Genomic DNA, 15,658 nt, shown 5'->3' with positions numbered 1-15,658 from the left:
TTTAACAGCATCTGTTGAGAGAAAACAGTAACATTTCAGGTCCTGTGACGACTCTTTAGAACATGCAGTTAGCCTTTCTCATTAAAGATTGTTGCAAATGCTTCAACCTTGTCTTTGCACTCATGAGAGGACTCCTCCATCATTGAAGATTGGAATGTTTGTGGACTTGTCTTCTGTTAGTTAGTCAATTGCCCACCACTATTTTGATTTAGATATAGCAGTGCTGCAGAGTGTTGCTGTGATCTGTTGGTTGTTGGATTGCTTTGTTATATTTATGATTTTCTACTTCTGTTTATCATGCCTGTGGTCCTGTGCTGTGATTTACCGGATTGATGCCTCATTTTCAAGTATGCCTGGTGTAGCTCTTGCTATATTTGTTATTGAACCAATGGCTTAATGTTAATGATAGTGGATATGTAAGATTGTGAGGTGATAAGTTGTGGTGGAATACAATTCAGTTTTACTGAAGGCCTCATGGGTGCTTTGTTTGCATTGCTAGATCTGTTCTGAATCGATCCATTTAGCATGATGTTAACTAGATGTTACAATCAACCCCTACTGTGAAGATTAGACTTTGTTTTGAGAACGATTAGTATTTGTCATTTTACCAACAGCGTCATAGACAGACGCATGCATTCATGAAAGATTGTTTTAGTGAAGATGAGGTTAAGTAGGTTTTCATCTCAATTTGGTTTCCACCTGTGACAACCCTGTGTGTCAGCTGTATTCTTCTGTCCTCAACCTGCTGAGTTCTACCAAATCACTTTTGGCAACCGATATTAAGATTGCACGGCCAGAGAACATTCTGTAACCAGCAACACTCAGTGCTTCTTCAAAGTGGTGTTTGGCATGGATCTTAACTGAGGGAAGGTGGTAGATGATAATCATTTGGACATTTTCTTGCCCATGTGGACCTAATGCTTTTATGTGGTTCTGGTGTTGTTAGTGCTTCAGGATTGTCAGAAACATCTTTCCTAGTTGTGTTATGACCTCGTCACCAGCTCTGTTGGGTCCATCCTGCCAATACCTATGCAATGATAAGGTTAGGGCTCCATCAGCTAGATGGCTGGTATATGATGTAGAGAGACAGCTGCTGTGTGGGTTGTATCCCTGCACTGCCTGAGGATCAATCCTGCCCTGGGATGGTGATGGAGAAGTCTGGGACATCAGTTTTAGGAGTTGATTCTTGGAATTTAAGAATGTAAATCTCTTGTTTTACTAGCCTGTGGGAGGAAAACTTGTTCAATTTTGGCAGTAATCTCCAGATCTCCATGAGTAGGAATTGCAGGGTTAACTAGGCTAAGTGTGCATTTTTTTTAGATTAGATTAGATTAGATTACTTACAGTGTGGAAACAGGCCCTCCGGCCCAACAAGTCCACACCGACCCGCCAAAGCACAACCCACCCATACCCCTACTTTTACCCCTTATTACCTAACACTAAGGGCAATTTAGCATGGCCAATTCACCTAACCTGCACATCTTTGGACTGTGGGAGGAAACCGGAGCACCCGGAGGAAACCCACGCAGACACGGGGAGAACGTGCAAACTCCACACAGTCAGTCGCCTGAGTCGGGAATTGAACCCGGGTCTCTGGCGCTGTGAGGCAGCAGTGCTAACCACTGTGCCACCGTGCCGCGTTGTGCCTAAGTTGAAACCAAATGGTCTGGTTTCATTATTGGTTTTTGGAACAGTTTAGACACAACTGAATTGTTGGCTAGAGCATTTCAGAGAGCAGTGGGAAAATCAACATTGTTCTGAATTTCTTGAGTCGCCACTGGACTTGAAACATTACTGTTTTCTTTCCACAGACACTATCAAACCTGCTGAGTTTTTCCAGCAATTTTTGATTTTGTTTTGCCCAAAACGTCTATTTTCCTGCTCCTCGGATGCTGTCTGACCTGCTGTGCTTTTCCAGCACCAATGTAATCTTGACTCTGATCTCCAGCACCTGCAGTCCTCATTTTCGCCCATCTCAGAGAGCAGTTAAGTCAACAATATTACAATAGGCCTGGAGTAACACACAGCATAGACTTGTTAAGATGATCAGAATTGCTCACCTAAAGGGCATTAGGAACTCACTGAATTTTCTATGGAACTTTGGTAGTTTTGTGGTGAACATTATCGAAGACTAGCTTTTTAACTCAGATTTATTTCTTTAAATGAATTTCAAGTCCCCAGTTGACATGGTGGGATTTGAACTGATATTGATTTTTTTGGTCATTTAAATCCCCTGATTCTTTACAATGCAATCTAAGCTGTGTTTTCTGTCTTTCCTTATAGAAAACTAATTACATATAGAGGTACTTATCATTGTTTGCTGAAATGACCTGACTGAATGAGCTTGTTTCTTGTACAGTAATTGATCATCATACAGATAGGTTTCTTAAAATAGTTAAGTCCTTGGGGCTATTTTGGCAGCAAAACAGATTATATTCTTGCCCTTCCATATTTTTAAAATTAAACAAATTTACCTTGGAGGTGATCATAAAATTCTAGAATGTAATAGCACTGAAGGTAGCTGTTCTGCCCATTGTACCACTTTTAAAAGAAGTATCCAATTAGTCCAACACTCTGGCTTTGACTCCAGACAACTGCAATTTTTCACATATTTGTTTTTGCTCCTTTTGGAAAGTTGCAACTAAATTGGCTTCCACTACCTTTTTGAGTAGTGCATTCCTGATGATAACCATTGAAATTTTAAAATAAAAAACCTATGAGGTTTTGCTAGTCATAGAGTCATAGAGATGTACAGCATGGAAACAGACCCTTCGGTCCAACCTGTCCATGCCGAAAAGATATCCCAACCCAAATCCAGTCCCACCTGCCAGCATCCGGCCCATATCCCTCCAATCCCTTCCTATTCATATACCCATCCAAATGCCTCTCAAATGTTGCAATTGTACCAGCCTCCACCACTTTCTCTGGCAACTCATTCTATACGCGTACCACCCTCTGTGAAAAAGTTGCATCTGAGGTCTCTCTTATATCTTTCCCCTCTCACCCTAAACCTATGCCCTCTAGTTCTGGACTTCCCAACCACAGGCAAAAGACTTTGCCTATTTACCCTATCCTTGCCCCTCATATTTTGTAAACCTCTATAAGGTCACCCCTTGGCCTCTGACGCTCCAGGAAAAACAACCCCAGCCTGTTCAGCCTCTCCCTTTAGCTCAAATCCTCCAACCCTGGCAACATCCTTGTAAATCTTTTCTGAACCCTTTCAAGATTCATAACATCTTTCGGTTAGGAAGGAGACCAGAATTGCACGCAATATTCCAACAGTGGCCTAATCAATGTCCTGTACAGCCACAAAATGACCTCCCAACTCCTGCATTCAATACTTTGACCAATAAATGAAAGCATACCAAACGCCACCTTCACTATCCTATCTACCTGCGACTCCACTTTCAAGGAGCTATGAACCTGCACGCCAAGGTCTCTTTGTTCAGCAACACTCCCTAGGACCTTACCATTAAGTGTATAAGTCCTGCTAAGATTTGCTTTCCCAAAATGCAGCACCTCGCATTTATCTGAATTAAACTCCATCTGCCACGTCTCGGCCCATTTGCCCATCTGGTCAAGCTCCTGTTGTAATCTGAGGTAACCCTCTTTGCTGTCCACTACACCTCCAATTTTGGTATCATCTGCAAACTTACGAACTGTACCTCTTATTTGCTCATGTCCAAATCATTTATGTAAATGAGAAAAAGTAGATCCTTGTGGCACTCCACTGGTCACAGGCCTCCAGTCTGAAAAACTACCCTCCACCACCACCCTCTGTCTTCTACCTTTGAGCCAGTTCAGTATTCAAATGGCTAGCTTCCCTGTATTCCGTGAGATCTAACCTTGCTAATCGATCTCCCATGGGGAAACGCATCAAACACCTTTCTGAAATCCATATAGATCACATCTGCCGCTCTGCCCTCATCAATCCTCTTCATTACTTCTTCAAAAAACTCAATCAAGTTTGTGAGACATGATTTCCCATGCACAATCCCTAATCAGTCCTTGCCTTCCCAAATACCCTAATCAGTCTAGTTGCTTTGATTTGATTTATGTTGACTGGTCTTTTTGCCTTTGGAAACAGTGTAACTTCATTTATTCTCTCAAAATAATTCACTATTTTGAACATCTCTGTCTCCTCTTAACCATCTCTGCTCTGGGATCAACTACACCAAATTCTTCAATCACCTTACATAACTGAAGTTCCCCATATTTCTGGTACCATTCTGATAAATTTCTTGTACAATTTTTCCAAGGCCTCACTATTTTTTTCTAAAGTTTGCTGCCCATAACTGAACACTTCAGCTGAGGCCTAACCAATGGTATGAAGTTTTAGAGAATAACCATGTTTTGTACTCTAATATTAAAGGCCATAAACATTTTTAACAACCTCAATATGTTGCTATGAAAGATTTGAATGCATACATCCCCAGGTCATACTATTTTCTCCACCTTGAAATTTGTACTGTTGACTTTGTATCCTCCTCCTTTATATGAAAACGAACCATTTCACACTTCTCTGCGTGATAAATTAAAATTAACACGTTGATCTGTTTAATCATGTTTGTTCATCTCCTTATGAAATCTGTCACTATTCTCCTCATTGTTTACTACATTTCAGCATTTTATGAACTTTGAAATGATGTCCTGTCTGCTTAATTCAAACTGCAGGGTCACAAATCTGTACTTCCCTCCTGTTGTTAGAATATGAATGGACTCTCAAACTCTTAATATTCGCCTTTGTTTTTGCCACTGTTATTATTACTATTATTTACTATCCATGAAGTAGTTGTAAATTTGCATCTGTGAAGCCACATTCCATCCATGAAAATTTAAAGTTTACAGAGAGCTCAACAGAGATGACAGTATTCCTACAGTGGTGACCAGATCCTTTTCTGCGTTGAGATGGAGGACAGAGCATTCGAGAGTTAATGGCTGACACATTAAAAATTAATCATCTCGGCTCAAAAGAATGAGCTGCCAGAGGATGTGGTGGAGGCTGGTACAATTGCAACATTTAAGAGGCATTTGGATGGGTATATGAACAGGAAGGGTTTGGAGGGATATGGGCTGGGTGCTGGCAGATGGGACTAGATTGGGTTGAGATATCTGGTCGGCATGGACAGGTTGGTCTGAAAGGTCTGTTTCCATGCTGTACATCTCTATGACTCTATAAATGTTGCTAATGGGACATTATGTCAGACGTGAGCTGGTTGACTATCTTTTTGAATATGCAACCAATGTTATACAAAGATAGTGGCTGGATTGATGAGCACCTGCGACCAGTTCAAAGTAGCCTCAGGAGCCAAGGTAAGAATAGACCATGTTCTTTGGGAACTGGATTGACCAATCCTTTATCCCTTCACAGTTAGGTCAGACTATTTGAAGATGTTACTTATGTGGTTCGGAGGGACTGGGGCATGTGCCAAATTTCAGGATGAATGTATTACCAAGGTGAGATGGAATCTGGGCAGATGAGAGCACCGTGCCCTCTGCATTGCAGATACAAATCTAGTCATCAGGTGTGAGTAACTCTCATTGTTGCTGTGTGTGGCACAGGTCTGGCCTATTCCCTAAGCCTGCGTCACTGCAGTGACCTGAGCCATCTTCCATTTCATCTGGAGATCAAAGATGGACTGCGTCAGAAGGGACACCGTGATAATGGAGGAGGAAATGAACATCCCTCATCTGGATGGCCACCTTTCTCTGTCCTTGCATCAAGCTGTGCGTAGACTCTCCGTGTGTAAACGGAGTGTCTCTGCATACTGAATTTCTACCTGTCCTTACAAAGGATGGGCCTGGCCAAATAGCAGCAAAATGGTCTTAGTAGTGTATCATCTGTGCCTCATGGAAAAATTTGTAAAGAAAATCACCTTTGACCACAAGTCCAACAGGCAATGTCAGTGTGTAACATCCTCAAACCTCTGCAGCAAAAGGAGAGAGTTGATCCCTTCGCAGAGTCATTTGCCAGAATGTCTCATTGTAGTGCTTTCCAACAAGTACCACGACGTTGCTTCACTGGTGGTGAAAAGGGCACTACCTGTGAGATCTTTCATGTACACCTAGACTGTCTCTGACATGACATGCTGCCCTCGAAGCGACTGCAGGCGTGAAGAGACTGGCACACATCTCCTTCTGGAATGTGTATTTGCAAAGAAAGTCTGGAGAGGGATGCAGTGGTTTTGTCAATGATACATGACTCTGTGCTCTACTGTCTGCTCCCCTGAAGGACCATCAATTCAGTGAAAGACACTTTGGTCTGTTCAAAACTTGTTAGTCTTTCAGAGTAAGGAGTTGACCTCCACTGAGTGTTGCGACTGGCACATTCCAGGCCCAGGACTACGTGCTGCGGTTGAGGCAGCTGCTGTGAAGGCTGAATGAGGAAAGACCACTGATTTTCTGCTCAAGTACGATCGGGATCCGTCAGACCCCCCAGGTCTCTCAACTGTATGTAAATGTTGTCCTGCATAAGTAAGAAATGCCTTGGGATCTTTTGCAAATACAGGGAATTCCAAATTCCAATGTTTGTTTATTCTGTGTGTGCAAAGACTTTACAGCACTGCCTTTAGTAACTATGCATGTACAAAAAGATTTTTTATGAATAAATCATATATTTGCAATAAAAGAAACATGACTGGTCCAGCCTCTCCTGTGTGCTGTTGTCTCAGACCTCCATGATAGAGGACAGGAATAATTTGCTGTATGACTGCGGGCTTCATGTCATACAGCCTGGCATAAAAGGATTTACTAATCCTCAGGATGTCAGGTTAAGGTGACTTTACTGAGCCATCTACTCCTTCAGGCTTCAGGTCTCACAGCTCTCACTATGCACCTTTTGAAAGAAGAAACTAGAGCACGCCTCAATCCAGCTCTAGGCTATTGACCCTGGACCGGAAGATTATCTTGGAGGCCTCTGAGGCAAAGAGCGAGACTTGTTGGCTGTTCACCTCCTGGAGATCCTCCTTCACGTCAACCCAGTACCTGCAGCAGGAGAAGGTTCTGCAATCTTTCTGGAGTTTGGACAACTCTGTCTGTCCTCTCTGTGTCTCTCTCTCTCTCTCTCTCTCTCTCTCTGTCCACCTGTCACTGTCACACTCTCACTCTCTCACTTCCTTGACTGTTCTCCACCAGACCCAGACTTTCATTCTCCCTTTTGAACTCCTCCAACTGTTCTGGGCTTACCAGTTTCACATTCAGATTCCATGTCCCCTTGCCGGTTTGTTAGGCATCCTGTAGGTGACAATCAGCCAGCAAGAGGTCACAGAGATGAGCGCTATCTTGACGTTGGTGGATCTGACCGAGAATGCTTGGGACACACTGGAAACTTATCCTTGAGCGGCAACACCATCGCTAGGTATATCTACACTGTGCTCAGTCTGCAGGAGTTTTGATAACTTCATAAGTTTGACATTGTTAACCATTTCAATTGGGAATCTGGAAGTGATTTCCAGTTTGCTGTTCAGCCCCTCCAGATTGTCAAGATGCAGTTGAAGTCAGAAGGTCTGGGACTACATGGTGACAGACTTAGTAGTCTCAGCCCACTCTTTACTATCTTAAAAGTCGTCTTGTCAAAATACAGAACCTTTTTGCCTCAATGGATGTAAATCGTGTTCTGCATGAGTAGGAAGTAAACCTTTTTTCATAACTGTAAGGCATGTCAATTCCTGATCTTTGTATGTTCTTAAAATGCAGAGACTATACAGAATTGCTCTAGTTTCTGTGTATGTACATAAAGTTTTTTTCTGAGTAAAGAATATTTTTGCAATTCAAATAAGAAGTGTGAAAGACTACAGTCTAAGATATTTCTGCTAAAGTACAAGAGGGTCTATTCAGTTTTCAGACCCTCTGTTTTCCTCAAATGTATGTAAATACTGCCCTGCTTGAAGAGAATTCCTTTGGTTTTGCAACTGCAGGGAATGGCAAATTGATTTTTTTTCTTGATATGCAAAGATTGAACAGAACTGCTTTAGTACCTTCTTATGTACATCTAGGATTTTATGAATAAAATATGTCTTTACAAGAAAAGTGAAAAAGGAATAAAGCTGATGTAATACATGACTAGGTAATGTGATTCAACAATATGTGGAAAGGTTTGATTTTGGATCTGGGCAGAAATCATGCAAGCTTGATCTCTTTCTATATGACACCACCTAAACTTTTACTTTGTTTTGATGAGAATGAAAAGAACACATTCTTGGAGCAGACAATCTGAGAGGCGATGCTTTCCAAGAAGCTGACATGCTAGCCTCCACTTCAGCTGAAGAAAGGGAGCCTGCAGATATGAGTGGATCCTTATTGACTTCTTTAAAAAAAAAATCTGCATTTCTGATCTAGACAAGTTATCTGATACTCTTAAAAACTTGTAGTTTTCTGTAATGTTGAGTGTGTGACTATTAGTGAGAAGGAGGATGCATTTGTATGTGTTAGCAATTTGTAATATTTTCCCACCTGAGTGGGTTTTATCAATAAAACTTACTCTTAACATATTTAATAATGAAAGCTCTCTGGCTTAATTCTAGCCATCTATCTAATGAATTGGCAATATAACATCCTATTGTTAAATTCAAAACCTTTTGCTGTCAAACAAGGAGTGTGAAAATGGAAAATTTAGCTCCCCTCTTCTCACTGGTTATCATGCTAAACTTTTTTAGACAGGAGAATCTTGAGGGTAATCTATGCTGTGCCAGTCATTTTGGTGATTAGAAGTTATCTGTTTGGAAAGGAAAAAGAAGCAAGTCATTGGGAGTTAAGAATGGTGGTTTCTCAAGAATTAAGTGCCCACCTAAAGGACCAAATAAAGTATAACTGTTTAGGGTATTTTTGTACAGTTCTGATTAAGAGTCGTACTGAACTTGCAATGTTATCTCTGTTATTTCTGTTTCTGTCTCTCCCATGCTACCAAACTGACTGAGTTTTTCCAGCGTTCTGTTTGTTTTGTATTTCCAACAGCTGTAGTATTTTGCTTTTAATATTCATGGGGATTTTCCTTTTGATTTAAAACACAGTTGATGTTTTCTGTAGTTTAGAGTATAATGTTTTTATTTCAGAATAGTATTTTGATAATTAAAAGCAAAGAACTGTGGGTGCTAGAGATCTCAAAAACAAAAAGTGATGGAGAAATTCAGCAGGTCTTGCAGCATCTGTGAAGGGAAAGGTAGAGTTAACAGTTCAAGTCCAAAATTACTGCTGTTAGAAAGATTGAATAACGTTTAGACAATGTTGCTTTTAGTCTGTTTATTATAGTCGAGGACTTGAAATTTAAATCTGTGATCCTTTCTGTCAGCTTGCATGTTCTCTGCCCAGATCCAAAACCAGGAACATGAATATGTTTTGCAAACTTTTGGGTCTCTGGGGGTCATAATACACTGTAATCAGCCACGTTCCATTCCCCATGTTTCACATGCTGCCCCAATTTTGAGTCTTGTGCCTATGAAGTAAAGTCACAAGCTTGAGGTAAGGATCCTATTCAGTTGGCAAGCCCACAAATACAGGATTTGAAATTAACGTTCACCATCTGAGCTCTGCTCTGTGACATCCTCATTTTTCCTGCACTCAGTCAGTAACTGCTTTACACTTCCCTTGCTTCTGTCTGCAGTAGGTCAGTGCACAGATATCCAGGCCTTAAATGGCACTTCAGCTTGAAGTGCTCCATATTGTTAAGGAGGCTTTGGGTTCACTGTGCGTCCCTTTGTTTTGCTTGGCATCAATCCAGTCTGCTCCACCAGTCTCATCTTAACAGTTACTATTGGTGCCATAGAGCAGAGGAAATCTGCTACTCCATCAAGCACCACTACAACAGAGTTTGGGAATCCCTATTTTAGTATATTTTTCTTATGGTAATGGGTCTAGTCTGTCCCCAAATTATTGTTTCTTTGCTCAGTTTCTGTTTTACCTGCCTATTTTTTGATGTAAATTAACCACATTAGTTTGAATTCACTGAAATTAGCTTTCCTCTATGTAAATACTTAGAGCCTCAATTGTTCCTTATTTCATTGTACGGCTATTCTAAATCTTTTAATGTAATTACTGTTTCCAAAATGATCCCCAAGTGAAGCATCTGCAGTTTGTCCCACTTCTTTACCCCCATAACATTGTAGCATTGCTGCACGCATACAAAAAATATACACATGGTTGGTTACTTGTGCTGTCAAGTTTATGGGTTAGTACCTGATTGTCCTTTGCATTTTTCAGTTTCTTTGGAAGACCAAGATATCAGGGCATCAATATAGGATTACCACCCAGAACTCTGAAATCAGTGGAGACTCCTTTCTGCATGAAGTGACAATTTGGGAGAGGGGCTTAAAACAACAAAAAGAACATGCTCAAGGGTACTTCTTGATGGAAAGAAAATCTTCTGCAAAATAACAGAAAATGTTGAAAAATGCAGCAGTGGGCCAAAGAATGGCAGATGGTGTTTAATTTAAATAAAAGTGAGGTGCTGCACCTTGGAAAGGCAAATCGGGGCAGGATTTATACATACATGGTAAGGTACTAGGGGTTTTGCTGAACAAAGAGATCTTGGAGTGCAGGTTCATAGCTCCTTGAAAGTGGAGTCACAAGTAGATAGGAAAGTGAAAAAGGCATTTGAATGCTTTCCTTTATTGGTCAGAGCATTGAGTATCAAAGTTGGGAGGTCATGCTGCAGCTGTAGAGGACATTGGTTAGACCACTTTTGGGATATTATGTGCACTCCTGGTCTCCCTCCTGTAGAAAGGATATTGTGAAATTCAAAAGGGTTCAGAATATATTTGCACGGATCTGGATGTAGGTTTGCTCACTGAGCTGGAAGGTTTGTTTTCGGACGTCTTGTCACCATACTAGGCAACATCTTCAGTGAGCCTCCAAATGAAACACTGGTGGTGTAGCCCGATTTCTATTTATATGTTTGAGTTTCCTAGGGTTGGTGATGTCATTTCCTGTTGTTTTTCTCAGGGGATGGTATATGGGGTCCAAGTCAATGTGTTTGTTGTTAGAGTTCCGGTTGGAATGCCATGCTTCTAGGAATTCTCGTGCATATCTGTATTTGGCTTGTCCTAGGGTGGATGTGTTGTCCCAGTCGAAGTGGTCTCCTTCCTCCATCCGTATGTAAGGATATTAGTGAGACTGGGTCATGTTGATTTGTGGCTAGTTGATGTTAATGTATGCTGCCTGTTCTGCCTGGCAGAAAACTAGCCACCAGGATACATGAACATCAACTAGCCACAAAATGACATGGCCCACTCTCACTCGTATCCTTACATACGGATGCGGAAGGACAGCACTTTGACTGGGACAACACATCCATCCTAGGACAGGCCAAACAAAGACATGCACTAGAATTCCTAGAAGCATGGCATGCCAACCGGAACTCTATCAACAAACACATTGACTTAGACCCCATTTACCACCCCCCTGAAAAAAAAGGAAGTGACATCACCATTGAAAATGGCTTCACCACAGGAAATGACATCACCAACCCAAGGAAACTCAAACATATAAATAGAAAGCGGGCTACACCACCAGTGTTTCATTCGGAGACTCACTGAAGATGTTGCCTAGCATGGTGATGAAACGTCTGAAAACAAACCTTCCAGCTCACCGAGCAAACCTACATCCAGAACCTCAACACATCTTCTCAAAACTCTCTAATTTGTAAGGGTGTTGCCAGAGTTGGAGCATTTCAGCCAAAGGGATAGGCTGTGGCTGTTTTCCCTGGAGCGTTGGAGGCTGAGTGGTAACCTTAGAGGTTTATAAAAACATGAGTGACATGGGTAAGGTAGTTGGACAAGGTCTTTTCCTGGGGTGTGGGAGTCCAGAACTAGAGGGCCCAGGTTTAGGGTGAGAAGAGAAAGATTTAAAAGGGACCTCAGGGCCAACTTTTCACACAGTGGGTAGTGTGTGTATGGAATAAGCTGCCTGCGGAAGTGGTAGAGGCTGGTACAATTATAGCATTTAAAAGGCATCTGGATGGGAATAAAAATAGGAAGGGTTTGGAAAGATATGGCCAAATGCGAGCAAACAGGACTAGATTAATTTAGGATATCTGGTTGGCATTGACGAGCTGGACTGAAGAGTCTGTTTCCGTGCTATAAATCTCTGAGACTCTCTGGCAAGCAACATTAGTTTAAAAAAAAGAAATAGCCTTAGTGTTTCAAAATGTTACTGCTGTTTCTCTCTCCACAGATGTTGCCTGTCCACTGACAATTTTTAGTGTTTTCTGTTTTATTCCAGACTTCGAACTTTCACGTTATTTTGCCTTTTGAAAAGAAAATCTTTTTATCTGATTTGGTCCTTATAGGTGAGAAGGCTGGTCCTGATTCTATATCCTCTGAAGTGGTAACCAAACCTGTTCGGAACTTCACCTCATCTCAGGTTAGTAAAAAGGAATAGGGCAGTGCAAAGAGTTACTATGACCCATTAAAATTAGAATTACTTTACAAGGCAATTTGTTTGGGAAGTATACACTGCACCATGAATTTAATGCAATACAATAATAAATGCATGCATCATTGAGAGCCTTTATAGTTTAAATGCAGAATATTTTTATTTGTTCTCTAATTACCTGTGAGATTAGTTAAGAGTTGACCATGTTGTGGGAAGTCCATGTGACCCAGACCAGGCAAGGACAACAAATTTCCTTTCCTGAAGGCCATCGTTCTGAGAATACTTTTCACTTCCACTTTTTTTAAAATTAGCTGCCATGATGGGATATGATCCTGTGCCCACCCCGTCCCGAGAATTAACCCTTGACATTACTCGTCCAGTGACATTACTGTCATCCCTTATTCACTCTGTTAAGCTATGGGTTTCAAATAGATTAAGCAATTGAATTTTCATTTGTAAAACTTGATCTCATTAGAAGTAAAATGTTGGTAGTTTTGTTTGCTGCAAAACCATATTTTTTGTTGGCAGGTTGCCTTGAAGTCTGAAAACATCCTGAATATCTGTTTTGCTGACTTGCTACTTTTGGGACCATTCTTTTACTGACTACTTTCCTGGAAAACCTTGATCTCTTAATAAATAATCCATTCATGGAGTCATACAGTATGGAAACAGACCGTTCAGTCCAACTCACCATGTCGAGCAAGTTTCCTTAATTACACAACTGAGCTGAAAACTACACAACACCAGGTTATAGTCCAACCGGTTTATTTGGAAGTGTTAGCTTTCAGAGTGCTGCTCCTTCATCAGGTGGTACCTTCCTTCATCAGGAAGGAGCAGCGCTCCGAAATCTAGTGCTTCCAAATAAACCTGTTGCACAATAACCTGGTGTTGTGTGATTTTTAACTTTGTCCACCCCAATCCTACACACAGCTCCTGCACATCATAAAATAAACTACTTCATTGCTTGATTGCATTTGCCGCATATCCCTCTAAACATTTCTTATTCATGTACCTATCCAAATGACTTTTAAATGTTATAACTTTATTTGCATCTGGCAGTTCATTCCATACATTAACCACCCTCTGTAAGACAAAGTTGCTTCTCTGATCCATTTTAAATCTTTCTCCTCTCGCCTTAATATGCCCCCTAGATTTGAACATACTCCCCTGGAGAAAAAAACCTTTGCTATGCACCTTATCTATGCCCCTCAGGATTTTATAAATCTCTATAGGATCACCCCTCAACTTCCAGTGCAAAAAAAGAACTGGCTTATCCAGCCTATCCTTATAACTGAAACCATCTAGTCCCAGCGACAATTTTTTCCCAGCAAATCTTTTCTGAAACCTCTCCAATTTAATAATATCCTTCCTAAAGCAGGGCAACCAGAACTGTTCACAGTACTCCAAAAGTAGCTTCACCAATATCCTCTCCAACCCCAACATGATGTCCCAACTCCTATACTCAAAGATCTGAGCAATGAAGGCAAGCGTGTTAAACACCTTGGTTACTCTGTCTACTTGTGATGCAAACTTCAAAGAACTATGTACACAAACCCCCACGTCTCTCTGTTCGACAACACTACCCAGGGAGAAAGTGAGGACTGCATATGCTGGAGAACAGTCGAAGAGTGTGGTGCTGGAAAAGCACAGCTGGTCAGGCCGCATCCGAGGAGTAGGAGAGCTCGAAACGTTGACTCTCCTGCTTCTCTGATGCTGCCTGAGTGCGTATGCTTTTCCAATACCACGCTTTTCAATACTACCCAAGGCTCTACTATTATTGGTGTAAGCCCTACCCTTGTTTGTTTTATCAAATACCTTGCATTTATTCAAATTAAACTCCATCTGACACTCATCAACCCATTGGACCAATTGATCAAGATCTCTTTGTAATCTGAGATAACCTTCTTTACTGTTGACCACACCATCAATTTTGGTGTCATTCGCAAATTTACTAACCATGCCTCCTAAATTCTCATCCAAATGGTTTATATAAATGACATACAAAAGTGAATCCAGCGCTGATCCCTGCAGAACACCGCTGGTGACAGGCCTCCAGTCTCAAAAACAGCCCTCCATCACGACCCGTGTCTCCTTCCATCAAGCCAATTGATAAGCTGTCCTTGAATCCCACATGATCTAACTAATTAGTCTACCTTGTCAGGTAGAGATGCGGAACCTTGTCAAAGGCTTTACTAAAGTCCATATAGGCAATGTTCACTGCTCTGCTCTCATCAATCTTTTTGAATTTATCCTCAAAAAACACAATTTCCCATGCACAAAGCCATGCTTTAGGTTACGAACAAATCTATATTAAGTCATGATTTTTAGGTCTTTATAAAGAAAATTTCTCCTTTGTTGGTCCATCCGGGCCATGCACCTTTTCTGGTTGAGAAGGAACATCAATCACCTTATTTCACATCCACATTCAACTAGCAAGTGTGCTTAGAATGGCCATGTCACATCCTAACTTCTGTGGTACCTTGCTTTTTTAGCTTGCTTTGTACCCAGGTTCAGAAATGTGGCAAAACTTTGTGTTCTCCTGTGCTATGCACATCATGTTAACTTAAATATGGAGCTATTCATTTGAGAAGTAGAGAAAGAAAACTTTCTTTTTTCTATTGCAGATTCCGGATTTACTTGCACCTGGCGATATTCACTCAGATAGAAGTCAAGAGGCCAACTTGTCATGTAGCAATAAACCAAACCTTGCACTCAACCTTAAGTCGCCATCTATTATTGTTACCCAAGGTATGTTGATACTTCGTACTTCTGAAAGATGAGGCAATTTGATAATATTAAGAGCAGGGTTGTTATGAAAGCTTAATGGTGGGTCTGTGAAATTTCCATCTTGCATCTGCTTGAATTGTGAAAAATCTCAAATACACTTCCAAATTTGTCTTTCCAACCTTGAATTAAGTCTTTTAAAACTATTTAAAAATATGTATGATAGAATCCTACATTAATGGTCAGACCTCATCAGGAGCAGTAATTGTAATAGAATCTTGAGGTGATTACTTCAAAGGGATTGCACAAGAGTATTGCCACAATGATGAAGTGTTGATTTTTGCAGGACTTTTAGCTACAGTGTGCACATAAACAAAATGAAAATGATTCTGTTGTATATGGCTGTGTCTGTGCCCAAAGTAAAAAAAAAAAATGAGTTTTATGACCAGTGCGATAACTATCACTAACCATGTGGTATAGAAATATACAAAGTCCAGCAACATTCCAATGTACCTGTAAAATTGATGCCTATGATATCATTAAGGTGCGTTTTCCACTTGCCGCAAAG

At 40.9% G+C, this 15,658-nt stretch overlaps 1 protein-coding gene across 10 annotated transcripts in view; it reads left to right on the top strand.

Annotated features, from left to right (window-relative positions):
• Positions 1–15,658, top strand: part of anks1aa (ankyrin repeat and sterile alpha motif domain containing 1Aa) — a 355,860-nt gene that overhangs the window by 174,529 nt on the left and 165,673 nt on the right. For all 10 annotated transcript variants that reach the window (XM_043716918.2, XM_043716919.2, XM_087973655.1 and 7 more), the window contains 2 exons: positions 12,281–12,354; positions 14,991–15,114. In XM_043716918.2, the coding sequence (XP_043572853.2) occupies positions 12,281–12,354; positions 14,991–15,114 (198 nt within the window). The remainder of the gene's footprint in view (positions 1–12,280; positions 12,355–14,990; positions 15,115–15,658) is intronic.

Source organism: Chiloscyllium plagiosum, unplaced genomic scaffold, assembly GCF_037043375.1.
Source record: "Chiloscyllium plagiosum isolate Xiang-an unplaced genomic scaffold, Cpla_swu_hap1 HiC_scaffold_26, whole genome shotgun sequence".
Taxonomy (NCBI): domain Eukaryota; kingdom Metazoa; phylum Chordata; class Chondrichthyes; order Orectolobiformes; family Hemiscylliidae; genus Chiloscyllium; species Chiloscyllium plagiosum.
The sequence above is the reverse complement of the archived record's forward strand: the minus strand, read 5'-3'. Positions and strand labels throughout refer to the sequence as shown.